The sequence below is a fragment of the Nipponia nippon genome, unplaced genomic scaffold (genome assembly GCF_047370975.1).
Source record: "Nipponia nippon isolate SJK-2023a ecotype South Korea unplaced genomic scaffold, ASM4737097v1 scaffold_30, whole genome shotgun sequence".
Taxonomy (NCBI): Eukaryota; Metazoa; Chordata; class Aves; order Pelecaniformes; family Threskiornithidae; genus Nipponia; species Nipponia nippon.
Window position 1 is genome coordinate 5,131,235 of NW_028262348.1, and position 12,025 is coordinate 5,143,259.

The window sequence follows — 12,025 nt, forward strand, 5'->3', positions numbered from 1 at the left end:
ACTGTTTGTTTTTTCCCCAGAGATGTTTGCAGCCTGTCCAACCTGGCAAAGTACAGCAAAAAGTTTTCTAATTGACAAAGCAATGATTTGGGGCTGGAAATACGACCCGTTCAGGCTCTCCCAGGACACAGCTTCCCCTCCGCTCTCTGCCCTGCAGGGCATGGCCGTTGCCGCTGCCTGTAGCTCTCAGATGCAGTTTGGGTGCTGTTTTGGGGCTGCAGTCCGAGGAGCAGGGAGACCCCAAAATGGGGCTTTTCAAGATCTGAGCAACTGGGCTGCAGCCTGGCGTGGGGGTGGCTTTGCCAGGAGGCGATGGAGGGCAGCCCAGGGAGCAGCACTTCCCTGCCCTGCATCGCCTCTTGCTCACGGCCGGTGGGATGCTGGCCGGGAAGCAGGAGGGAGCTGGTCTTGCTGCTGAGGCTCATTTTGGGGGTCACTGGTGCTCCGTCATCAGAGCAAGGTGATATCTGGGATGATATCTGGTTAGCTCGCAGGGCTGCCGGCTCCCTGGTATACCTCTTCTCAGCTGGGAACTTCAAAGCCTTCATGCTCTCTTTGTATGGTTCAGGGAGCATGGCAGAGCACACACTTCTTGCCTTTATTTAACGTTTGCATGATGCTGCAGAGGCAATGTGGAGGCAGCGTGCCTTGGCACATCCAGCCCTGTTCTGTGAGCTGCCCTGCGGGGCTGCTGCTTTGCTTTGGCAGTTGCTATCCACCCTGGATCCCTGACGGTGCACTGCACCGTGCTCCGAGATACAAATGTGTGGGATGCCAGTGGTTAGCAAGGCACCGTGCTGGGGGAAAAAGGCAAAGGGTGAAGTGCCCAGCTTGGCATCTCTCTTGCTCTGCTAACCCTTACTTGTTCCCCTCCAGGTAAACTTCAATGAGCCGCTCTCAATGCTGCAGAGGCTGACAGAGGACCTGGAGTACCACGAGCTGCTGGACAAAGCAGTCAAGTGCGAGAGCTCCACGGAGCAGATGTGCTTCGTCGCTGCATTTTCAGTGTCTTCCTACTCAACGACTGTCCACCGCACCGCAAAGCCATTCAACCCGCTGCTGGGGGAAACCTATGAGCTTGACCGGCTGGAGGAGTTTGGCTTCCGTTCCCTGTGTGAGCAGGTGAGCCGGGGTCTGCGGAGGGGCTCTGCCCAGCCGCTCGTGTCCAGCCAAAGCAGCCCTTCCCTGAAGGAGACCCAGCACCTCCTCACACTGAGCCTTCCTCCGGGCCAGCAAATTCCTGTTGGCATTGGCAGAAGCAGCAGCAGTCACAGCCCAAGCCATTTTTCAGAAGCAGGACAGTGTGCCCGTCCCAGCATTGCAGAGCAGGAGGTGGGGAAGAAGGGGAGGAGAAAGGTGTCCATCTGTCGTGGTTTAACCCCAGCCAGCAACTAAGCCCCACACAGCCACTCGCTCACTCCCCCCACCCCAGTGGGATGGGGGAGAGAATTGGAAGGGTGAAAGTCAGAAAACTCGTGGGTTGAGATAATAACAGTTTAATAATTGAAGTAAAATGAAATAGAATAGTAGTAGTAGTAGTAGTAGTAGTAGTAGTAGTAGTAATAATAATAATAATAATAATAATAATAATAATAATAATAATAAAATGCAATAATAATATACAAAGCAAGTGATACACTATGCAATTGCTCGCCACCCGCCGACCAATGCCCAGCACGTCCCTGAGCAGCGATTGCTGCCTCCTGGCCAGCTCTCCCCAGTTTATATACTGGGCATGACATCATATGATATGGAATAGCCCTTGGGCCAGTCTGGGTCACCTGTCCTGGCTGTGCCCCCTCCCAGCTTCCTGTGCACCGGGCAGAGCATGGGAAGCTGAAAGGTCCTTGACCAGTGTAAGCACTGCTTAGCAACAACTGAAACATCCGTGTGTTATCAGCATTGCTCTCATCCTAAATCCAAACCACAGCACTATACCAGCTACTAGGAAGAAAAATCAACGCTATCCCAGCTGAAACCAGGACCCCATCATCCTGCCGGGTCTCCTGGCCGCCTACCTGGGGCTGGGGTTGCTGTCACATCGCAACACTTGAGCAGAAAGGGAGAAGCTGTCTTCATCCAAGCTCTCTCCTAGCCATGTCAGTGATGCCCATGAGCTCTGGTGCAGTTCCTCCCTGTTTCAGGGTGTCCTTGGACCAGAGGGTCTCGGTCTCATTTCTTTCTTGTTGGAGTGAAAATTTTTGGTTTCAGAGCCTGGGGGCAACCCGAGAACCTCTGACAGCCCCATACTCTAACAGCGGAGCGCATCTGGCACGCATCGGTCAAACAGCAGGTCTTAGTTAAAAACCTAGAGCACTTAATGAGTTGCAGCCTATGGAGAAAATTGACTGTTTAATATTTAGGACACTTGGCTGGTCCATCCTGAATTCTTGGGGATGGATGGGGCCAATTATTGCCCCTTGCAGGCAGGACATCACGTTGGTGGGAGCTCTGTATTCTCCAAGGGGTGGCTGTGCCGTCTCAGGGGCAGAGCGACTGTCGCATCTTTCAGTGTTCAGAAGCATCAATCAAAATCACAAACTGCTGTCACTCTGCAGAGGTTAATGCAGGTCCAAGATCTGCAGAGCCTTTCAGCAGACTGTGCCCCCGAGCCCTGTGGGCTTTTGGGGGGGAGTTGCCTGGGAAAAGGGTCTTGCTGCTAATCCGGGCATGCCGTGCTGTGATACGTGATGCTCACAGCAGATATTGGACATGTGGACGGGGTGCACTGGGGATATGCAGTGAGGGGGCTCAGGCTTGCACCAGCATCCCTGTGTTCTCCTGACGTGGTTTAGCTTGTCTCTGTTCCTCCTCCTCCTCTTCTCCAAGTCACGACCCTTCGTACCCAGGTTTGGAGCAGCCCCTCTAGCAGGTGCCATGCTCTGCCATCAGCTCCTCTCAGGACACGTAGGTGCGGACAGAACCCCTCCATGGTAATGGGTGCCCAAGCTCGGCAGACTCTTGCAAAGCTCTGGCCCGAGGCAGGATGGCACCTCCCCTCACATCCCATCTCTCTCGACTGAGCTGCTCCAGGCAGTGGTATTGAACAGGCTCTGTGGGGTCTCCTGGAAATGTGGCCCCTTGCCCGTGACAAAAGAAAAGGTAGTAGATAATCTCCAGGATTTGTGCCTCTGCTGTCTCTTTGATCGTCCCCAGTGATGCCCATGTGGTCTGTCCCAGCCTTGGGAGCTTGTGCCCTGGGCTGCAGCGAGCCAGGACACTGCAACCATGAGTGTAATGAGCTACAGCTGCGAACGTGCCTCCCCTTCCTGCTCTGCCCAGTGCCTTTCCTGCTTCTGGGAGGCAGATCAGAGGCGGCAGCATCCCTCCAGGCATCCCCCGGCACTTTGCTGTGAGCATCGCAGAGCTCAGGTTCATCACAGCATCACACCATCACCCCAGCATCATCACACCTTCACCCGGCAGCGATTCCCCCGTCCTGTCGCACAGCCAAATTCCCCAGCTGGCTTTATGCACAGCAGAGAGAAATGTGGGGTCTCTGTTCTCCAACGCCTCCCTGGTGCCCTGTCTCCCTGGGCTGTCACCCTACCCTGCTCAGCCCCGTGTTACAGGAAGCAGATGATTCCTTACCAGGATGCTTGATCCATCCCTTACCCCTCATCCTCCCGGGGTACGGTCAGAACAACAGGTTGGGTTTATTACCCTCATTCGGGCTGCAGTGATGAAGCCCAGCGCTGTCGATTGGGTACCACTGGACATCCCCAGCCACATCACTCCCACACCTTGCCATCCCTTTCCTCATTCCTTCACCCTCCTTTTCACCACGCTCCCTCCTCCATCCCTCCCCCCTCCCAAATAAATAACCTGCCCTGAATTACTTTTTCTGGTTGGTCCTGGTTTTCCTACATCTGTACCCAGATTTGATATTTCTGACACTTCCACGTTAACTGAGCCTCAAACTGGGCTGAACCCCTGGGTGCTACCCTCCTGCCTGGTCCTTGAGTCCCTCCCTTGCTGGCACGGCACATGAGATTCATCCAAAATTAGGTTTGTTGTAACTCGGAGCAAACCTGCTCCGTTGCAGCACTCTGGAGCCTTCAGTCCATGAGCAGAGCCTCTAAATCTCCCTCCTGGAGCCATCTCAAAGGGCACATTTGACAACAGCTTTGCACTGGCACAGCGTTGGCAGTGCTTCTTGCCGTGGTGCTGCGGTTGGTGCGGGCAGCATGGGATGGACAGACGGATGCTGTTCCCACTGCTCTGAACTTTCCTTGGATGCTGCATGTGCTGCTCAGCCTGCCGATGTGCTTAGCAAAGCATTGATAATCTTGTGCCTGAAATCCAGTTATTCAAATAGGATTTTCCCTGGCCAGTGACAGTGGGATTTAATGGAGAGGTCTTTGCTCTGCTCACGTTTGTAATCCAGTAGCTTGGGGCGCTCAGCCTGTAATTACATCGGTGCAAATAATCTCTGAACTTGGTGGCGTGGCTGTCGGGGCCTGGTGTTGGGAGGCTCCCGGTGATGGGTGGCATGTGCTGTGCCAGAGCTCCGCGGGTCGGCTGGGTGGGACCCCATGTGAGGGCAGAGCCCTCTGGCTGGGATGTCCTGCTCCCACCTTGGTTTTGGACAGCTTTTCCAGTGCAGGGGAACGTGAGCACCGTCCTTTTACAAGTCATCCCCGGGAATGGTGGATGTCGTATCTGCTTTTCCAGCCTGGTGTGTCTGCAGGGGCAAAGCTGAAGTCTTGGCTGGGCAGGTCCATGTGTCTTGGACACCTTGGAGACCTGTGTCTCCCAGGAGTTCCCAGGCAGAGCAGTGGGAGCCGCCACTGGTAGGAGAGGTGCTGTTACGCTGAGATTACTGGGGATCTGGGCTGGGTTTTGCCACATCCCTGTTTCTCAACCAGGATCCCTGGAGAGTGGGGGCTGTGTCCTGGGCTCACAATACAGCATCATCTCACAGCAATAGTTACTCAAGTTAAGTTTTTTACAGCTGATGCTTTGCTAATGAGCCTTAGAAGATCCTGGCAGGAGCTCAGTGCACCTCCCCGTGCTGCCAGGGTACCTCACGGGAGGTCACCCCAGTGCCCAGGAGAAGATTGGATGGTTCAGGTCAGCACGGTGGAGCATCCTCATGGCCAAAGCTGGTGTGGAGCTATCACCTCTCCTAGGAGTCACACTGTGATGGCTGAGTGCTCGCCAGTCCTTTCTGGTGCTGGCGGCTGTGACCTTACGGGCTGTTTCTCCTCTCCCCCAGGTGAGCCACCACCCGCCGGCAGCTGCCCATCACGTCTTCTCCAAGCGAGGATGGACGTTGTGGCAGGAAATCACGATCGCCAGCAAGTTCAGGGGCAAATACCTCTCCATCATGCCACTGGGTAGGTGACTTGTGCCAAGAGGATCGGGGCTTGCTTTTTTCCTGCACTGCTCATGCAATACCCCAGAGGTTAAAGCAATGTGCCAGTCCCTTGGGCTCACATAGGGCTCAGTGAATTCCACCCCAAGCAATGTAGGAGCACAGATTTGTGCTCCCGATCACAGAAAACCCTATGATAACTTGCCTGCCCTGGAAATGGAAATTATGCCAGCTGCAAAGGGAGACTGCTTTGCTCTCTGCTGACACCATAACGGATGTGCTTTGGAAATATCCTGCTTACCCATGAATTGCTTTCTCCTTAAATGATATTTAAAGGTTAGCTTGCTGCCTGTTTTAACCCTCTCCCCAGCAGCCAGATGCAATAAGCTGCCTCCTTCCAAGGTTTTATTTGTCTTTTGCCTGTCCTTGGGCTGGGCAGCATGCCTGGGGCTGGTCCCAGAGCTGTGCCGGTGACTGGCTGGTTTCATGACACTAAGAGTCAACCAGGCAGCACTTTTCTGACCTACTTTTAAAATTAGTGCTTTTTGGGGGTGCAGGAGGAGGGCAGAGGGCCTTGCAGGTATTGCAGCTCCCTTAACTGCAGCAGACCACGGAGCGTGCAGCAAGGGGAGGGATGAATCCAGAGAAGCAGATAGAGGGACGAGCATGGTGCTGGTGTGTCGTCGTGCTCCAGGGCAGTGTGCCTGCAGCTCTGCCTGGCCATCTGCCCTCACTGAGCTCAGGGCTGCTCCTCTCTCCGCAGGCACCATCCACCTCGAGTTTCATTCCAGCGGGAATCACTATGTCTGGAGGAAAGTCACGTCCACCGTTCACAACATCATCGTGGGCAAGCTCTGGATTGACCAGGTCAGTGGCTACAGGTCCAAGGTGATGGGTCCTGCCTGGCCTCACCTGGCTCCGGAGAAGGGCAGGGGGGCTGGAAGGATATTGCCTTCCTGGGGTGTGTGCCAGCGCTGCCTGGTGTCCCCACCGTCTTCCTACCGTGATAGGAAGGTGTGCTTCCCTGGCAGGGATAGGGGGAGACTTATTGGAGCTCCTAATGGTTCTTCCCAAGGCCAGCAGCTCCGTGGGGCAGGGTGGTCATGCACGTGATGGGTTTTACGCTGCTGCTGGTGAGCCGTGGGGCTAGCGGGGGTGGCCAGTGCGGTGGCTGCAGCCAGAAGTGACACTGCAGCTGGTGTTGATTTGTACCTGCACGAACTACAACTAACGCCTGATTTGTCTCCTTGCAAAGTCTCTCACTCGCTGTGGTTTTGTGTCTTTCATCTAGTCTGGTGAAATAGAGATTGTTAACCATAAGTCAAAAGATAAATGCCAGCTGAAATTTACCCCCTACAGCTACTTCTCCAGAGACGTCCCCCGAAAGGTTCGTATCCCGGTGTCTCCCTGCTCCTTCTGGCAGCCTTGCGCGGGGTGAGACCTGGCTCTTCCCTCTAAGCTGGGCTCATGGGGTCCTAGTGCTGCAGCCAGGATGAGCCCCAGCACGGGGCCAAGGAGCTGTGCTGGCACCTCTGATGCGGGTCACCAGGGAGGGCTGGGGGGGGACCAGCTGTGTCCAAGCAGAGCCTGTGTTTCGGCTCTCCGTGTGCCAGAGCTGGAGCACTGAGACCTGGAAAAGGATTTGATGGGCTGGAGACCCGCGTGCATGGTCAGGATGAGCCCACGCTTCCCCTGTGCTTGGGCACCGCTGATGTCTGAGGACACGCAGCGCCAGGTCCAGCTGCTGCAGCTGGGGCACCTGGAGGGTGTTATGCCCCGCTGCGCCTCTCCCTGTCCTCTGGGCGCTTCCCAACGCCACCAGAGCCATCTCCTTCTGCCAGGTGACGGGGGTGGTGAGTGACGCCGATGGTAAAGCCCACTACGTCGTGTCCGGCACATGGGACGAGAAGATGGAGTGCTCCAAGATAGTGCAGAGCAGCCATGGCAGCACCAGCACGGAGGGCAAGCAGAAAACCGTCTACCAGACGCTGTCTCCAAAGGTCCTGTGGAAGAAGTACCCCCTCCCGTGAGTCCCCTCCTTGGCACGGGGTGCTGTGCTCGGGGGGTGCAACAGCTGGAAGGGGATTAACGGTGTCACCCTGAGCCCCACGGGATGGAGGGGGCTCATGTGCCCAGACCTGAGGACATGGGGGTGGCTGTGTGGCTTTTTCTGGAGCGTGAGCACACAGCAGGGGAGGGTGGCTTTGAGGAACCTTTGCAGGTAGGTTTTGGGCAGCTGGGGGTACTGGTTAGGTTTTTTGGGCTGCTGGCCATGACAGGGAGATATGTTGGCTACTTTGCCTTGCTGGTGAGTCCCTGGCCATCGTGTCCCACTGGTCGCTTTAGCCCTCCAGGGCCCAGCCCTTTCTCGACACTCTTACCCACAGCAGGGCTCCTCTCTAACCAGTCTCCAGCCTTTGGTAGCAGCAATGGCCGGTCCCTGCTTTGGAGCCGCTCCGTCGGAATGGTCCCTGGTAGAAAGTATCCTCCACTTGGTGCCACCAGTTCTGCAGTCGGGGATCCAGCAGCTCTTGGGTGAAGCCGTTTTGTGTCTTGGCTGCCCAATACAGTGCTCGGAGTTCATAGGCTTGGCTTTTACCTTCCCCAGATGGAACCAATGGAGGAAGGGTCTCTGTTCCCCTCTGAGACACCCATTGAGATGTCGTTGGCATCCTCACTTAGAGGGTGGGAGGCAGGGCTCCCCAAAGGACCTGTACACGTCTGGTCTGGGGTAGCAGGAGCAGCACCAGTGGGGCTGGGGTGAGACGCAAGGACGTGAAGGGCTGGCGAGCTCTGCTCGAGGTAGGTGCCACCTCTGCCGTCCTAATCGGGGCTCTCCGGCTGCAGGGAGAACGCCGAGAACATGTATTTCTTCTCTGACCTGGCCCTCACCCTGAATGAGCCCGAGGAGCGAGTGGCCCCCACGGACAGCCGGCTGCGACCCGACCAGCGGCTGATGGAAAGCGGCCGCTGGGACGAGGCCAACGTGGAGAAGCAGCGGCTGGAGGAGAAGCAGCGAGCCGTGCGCCGGAGGCGAGAGGCCGAGGCCGTGGAAGCCCTGGAGGAAGGTGAGATGCTTTGGGATGCCGGCGGGCAGGGACCGGCTGCCCCTCGCTGCAGGAGAGGGATGCGGCGAAGAAACCCCACTGGGTTTGGGGATGAAGAAAGGATCCTGCATCAATTTGAGTGGCTGGGAGAAGCGCGGGACTCACTGGGAAAAGGAGCCCTTACCCCTGTTTCTCCCCGGACAGGCAAGGACTACGAAGGCTATATCCCGCTGTGGTTTGAGCGCAAGGTGGATGCCATGACGGGGGAGCTGATCTGTGTCTATAAGGGCGGCTACTGGGAGGCCAAGGACAAGCAGGACTGGAGTATGTGCCCCGACATCTTCTGAACCGCTCTGCTCGTGCCAGGGTGGCCGGCCCTGTGCCTCAGTTCACTGGGACAGACAGAGGGACAGTGAGGACACGCTGGCAGCGTCCCGCCAGCAGTTAACAGTGCAAATACATACACAGAGTCAATACATGCAGAAATTTGAAAAAAAAAATTTAAACAGGGATTCCAAACCTATTTTTTTACACACTAATAAATAGCATCCTTTTTTTTTTAATGATGGCTTTTTCAGCGACTAATTAGGAACGAGGACACATGAATCTGGTTCATTTTTAGCCTAACATATTTATTGCTATCAGGAGTTGCTGCCTATATCTTTCAACGCCTTGGCTTTATTGGCTGAGACGTCGACTTCCAAAGATGCTCGCATTGTGGGGATGCCGTGCATTTGTGTGAGCTCTTTTCTTTGACGTTATTTTTTTTTTCCCCATTTGCGTGTGGACTTTATGGAATTATTTTTTTTTTTAAAAATCTGCTCCTGGTTCAGGTTCCTTCAAGGACGGACACAAACAACTCTGCGTCCTGCTCAGACAACTGTCTCCAGGGCCATGGCACTTCATCCTGGAGGCTCTTGGTGGTTCCCGCAGTGCCCAGTCTTCCCAGTAACACCAATTAGGATATTTCAGCTAGTGACTTTTTTTTTGCTTTTTTTTTTTTAAGGAAGTGTTTGAGCAGATTCCCCGCAGTCTGCTGTGTTTAGTCAAGGCTTTAGGGCTGTCTTTAACATGATGCTTTGTGAAAGTGATTTGAGTGAGGTTTGGTTTGGTTTTCCTGCAACCGCATCCGAAGGGGGAAATGGCCTTGCTGAGGTCGGGAATACCCAGCAGACACAGAGCGAAGAGGTCTGTAGACCAGTGATGCTCCAGGGTCCGCATACCGGCTCTCTCCCGCTCCGTCTCACTGCAGCCCAGGTGCTGGCCAGAGCCTGGATCTCTGTACCGGGTTTGCAGGCAGCATCTCCCTGCTGAGCTCTGCCCGAGGCCAGGCGGGAGGGGAGGGAAGAAATGCCATGGTGCCGCTGGGACAGAGCCTCCCTGGGATGCAGCCTTGGTCCTGGGTCTCATCCTTGTTTCTTCCCCATTAAGCCAGACAGGTCTGGTCCGCAGTCGCCCGGCACGGGGGTCACAGGCTGAGCCTGTAGGGCACCCGCAGCCCAGTGCCCAGCTCCGTTCCTTCTCCCTTGTGGCCGGTCTCTCCCAGGAGCAGTTTCAGGTCACCACTAAAGCAGCCTGAGCACGGGGCCGAGGGAGCCCCATGTGCCCTGCTTACCCCTCCTGCGTGCCATTGCCTTGCTGCGGCCCTGGACCCGCCGGGAGGAGTGGAGCAAGCCCTGCTGATGATCGGCGAGGACCAGGAACGAGTGCTGCTCGGGCACCGGCCACGCAGGCAGGTACCGCCAGTGAGGATGGGGGTGGCAGGACCCCAAAGATGGGATCCGCTGGGCCAGAGAGTATCAGGGAGACCTGGATACCCGCATTTGCCCCATTGGATTTCATTTTTGATGTCTTCTTCTCTGGTCTTCATCATACCGTACTGAGTGCTGCCTCCCAGGGGTCAGAGGCCACCCCTAGCTGGACTGTCACATCCACATTGGAAGATAATTAGCAATAATGAACTTTGAGGCAATGGTAACTGGAATACCCAGGCTGCACATGGGACACTTATGCAATCAGGTTCCTCAACCATCAGTCTCCTCCTGGTCGGCTTCTCTTCCAGCACCTCCATACCTGTTATCTACAGCAAACCTACGTGTACAGTATATATAGACCTTGTACGACGTAACAGTAGTGAGTGGCTATTGGAGTGGCAACACCCACTGATTTCAATGTACCCTTTAATCTTATTTATTTGCTTCTAATTTATATATATATATAAATATATATAAAATTATTTTGCTTAAATTTCTATGGTACACAATAGATGAAAAATAACGAAGACAGAAGTGTCTGTCTGAGTTTTTGTAGCACGAGTACGATTTCCCTAGGCTTCTCCGGGAGGTAGGGCATAGGAGTGATGGTGACTGAGTAATTCCCAAAGTAGAGAAGCAACATTTTGCTCCAAAGCTGGATGCGATTGCATTCAAAAGGTGTTACAAAGATAGTCCCTTCTAGAAACGATGCATTTGGGGTTTGAAGGGCGGCTCTTGGTATCCCCTGCATTCAGGAGTGTGGTCTTCCAGACTCAGCTCTCTGGCTGTTACAGCAGCCGGTCTGGCGTCTTCGCTCCTTCCAGACCCTTCCTGGAGGTTTGACCATGGCTCCATAAAGCTGGTGCAGCTCTTAAATGATCCAAACTTCTGCATTTGGTGTGGGATGCAGCCTGTGGAGAGCTGCCAGGTGTCCTGGCCCCAGGGCGTGCGGATTTCCTTCAGGCTTTCACCTGTCTGGGAGAGCAGAGGATGCTCCGCACTAAACCTTCGTGCCGCTGGCTTGGTTTGTGACGGCAACCAAAGTTGCCCGGAGGAGTTTTGTTCCACTCACGGCTTGAATAGGCTTTGTAAAACGGGCTAGAAACTGAGCTCTTCAAAATGCCTTATTTTCCTTGTTTGCTTTGTCAATGCAAGTGTTAACCCGAGAGCTTGGAGAGGTGGGAAGCTCCTGCACAGGCTGTTCCCAAACGAGGATCCGAGCGTTCCCGTAGCGGAGGAGAGCGGGGAGTGAGATGTTGCTCAGTAAGTGGTGGCACCAAGGATCCTGCTGGGCTCTGGGACCCCGAGAGGTCCTCTCTGATGTAGCCCCCATTGCTGCATCTGTCTAGGAATCACCATCACGGACCTGCACAGCTTAGCAGAGCTCGGGGGAGTGTGAGGAGCATCCCCCAAAACAGAAATCCCCCAATTTTTAGGCTAATTTTAAAAATTGCTGTATCTTCCAGAGATCATCTAGCGGCAACACTTAATCAGAGCACCATCTCCTGGTCTTTCTGTTCCCCCTCGCAGAGGATTTTAATGTCATTCCACTGTAAATGCTGTTGAATGTATTTCTTTTTGAACAACATATTGTGAGTGATCCCTCTTCTACACAGTAATAAAACTTGGATTCGGGAGTTTTAAAAGGCGCAGTGCTGAGGTTGTCACTTGCTCCTCAAGGCTGCAGGTGGGGGTCCTGGAGGAACCCCAAGGTCGGTGAGCTCTGGGCATGCACGGGGGCCTGGGCACGTGGTGGATGGCAGATGAGGTGGCCAGGGAAGGGACCACAGGAGGTGGCCCAGAGGAGGAGACCTAGGAGAGGAGATGGGGAGATGGACTAGGGAAGGTTGTCCAAAGGAGGAGGATGCCCGGGGAGGAGGACTATGGGAGGTGGCCCAGAGAACGTG

General features: G+C 54.9%; 1 protein-coding gene across 8 annotated transcripts in view; it reads left to right on the forward strand.

Moving 5' to 3' along the window:
• OSBP2 (oxysterol binding protein 2) overlaps positions 1–11,764 on the forward strand; it is a 132,684-nt gene extending 120,920 nt beyond the window's left edge. For 6 of the 8 annotated variants that reach the window (XM_087768830.1, XM_087768832.1, XM_087768836.1 and 3 more), the window contains 7 exons: positions 877–1,122; positions 5,219–5,339; positions 6,081–6,184; positions 6,609–6,704; positions 7,159–7,343; positions 8,165–8,385; positions 8,569–11,764. In XM_087768830.1, coding sequence (XP_087624956.1) covers positions 877–1,122; positions 5,219–5,339; positions 6,081–6,184; positions 6,609–6,704; positions 7,159–7,343; positions 8,165–8,385; positions 8,569–8,711 — 1,116 coding nt within the window. In that variant the 3' untranslated portion in view covers positions 8,712–11,764. Of the gene's footprint in view, positions 1–876; positions 1,123–5,218; positions 5,340–6,080; positions 6,185–6,608; positions 6,705–7,158; positions 7,344–8,164; positions 8,386–8,568 lie in introns of those variants that run through there. The other 2 variants (XM_087768833.1, XM_087768835.1) reach the window with 2 other exon arrangements.
• Positions 11,765–12,025: the final 261 nt, after the last annotated feature.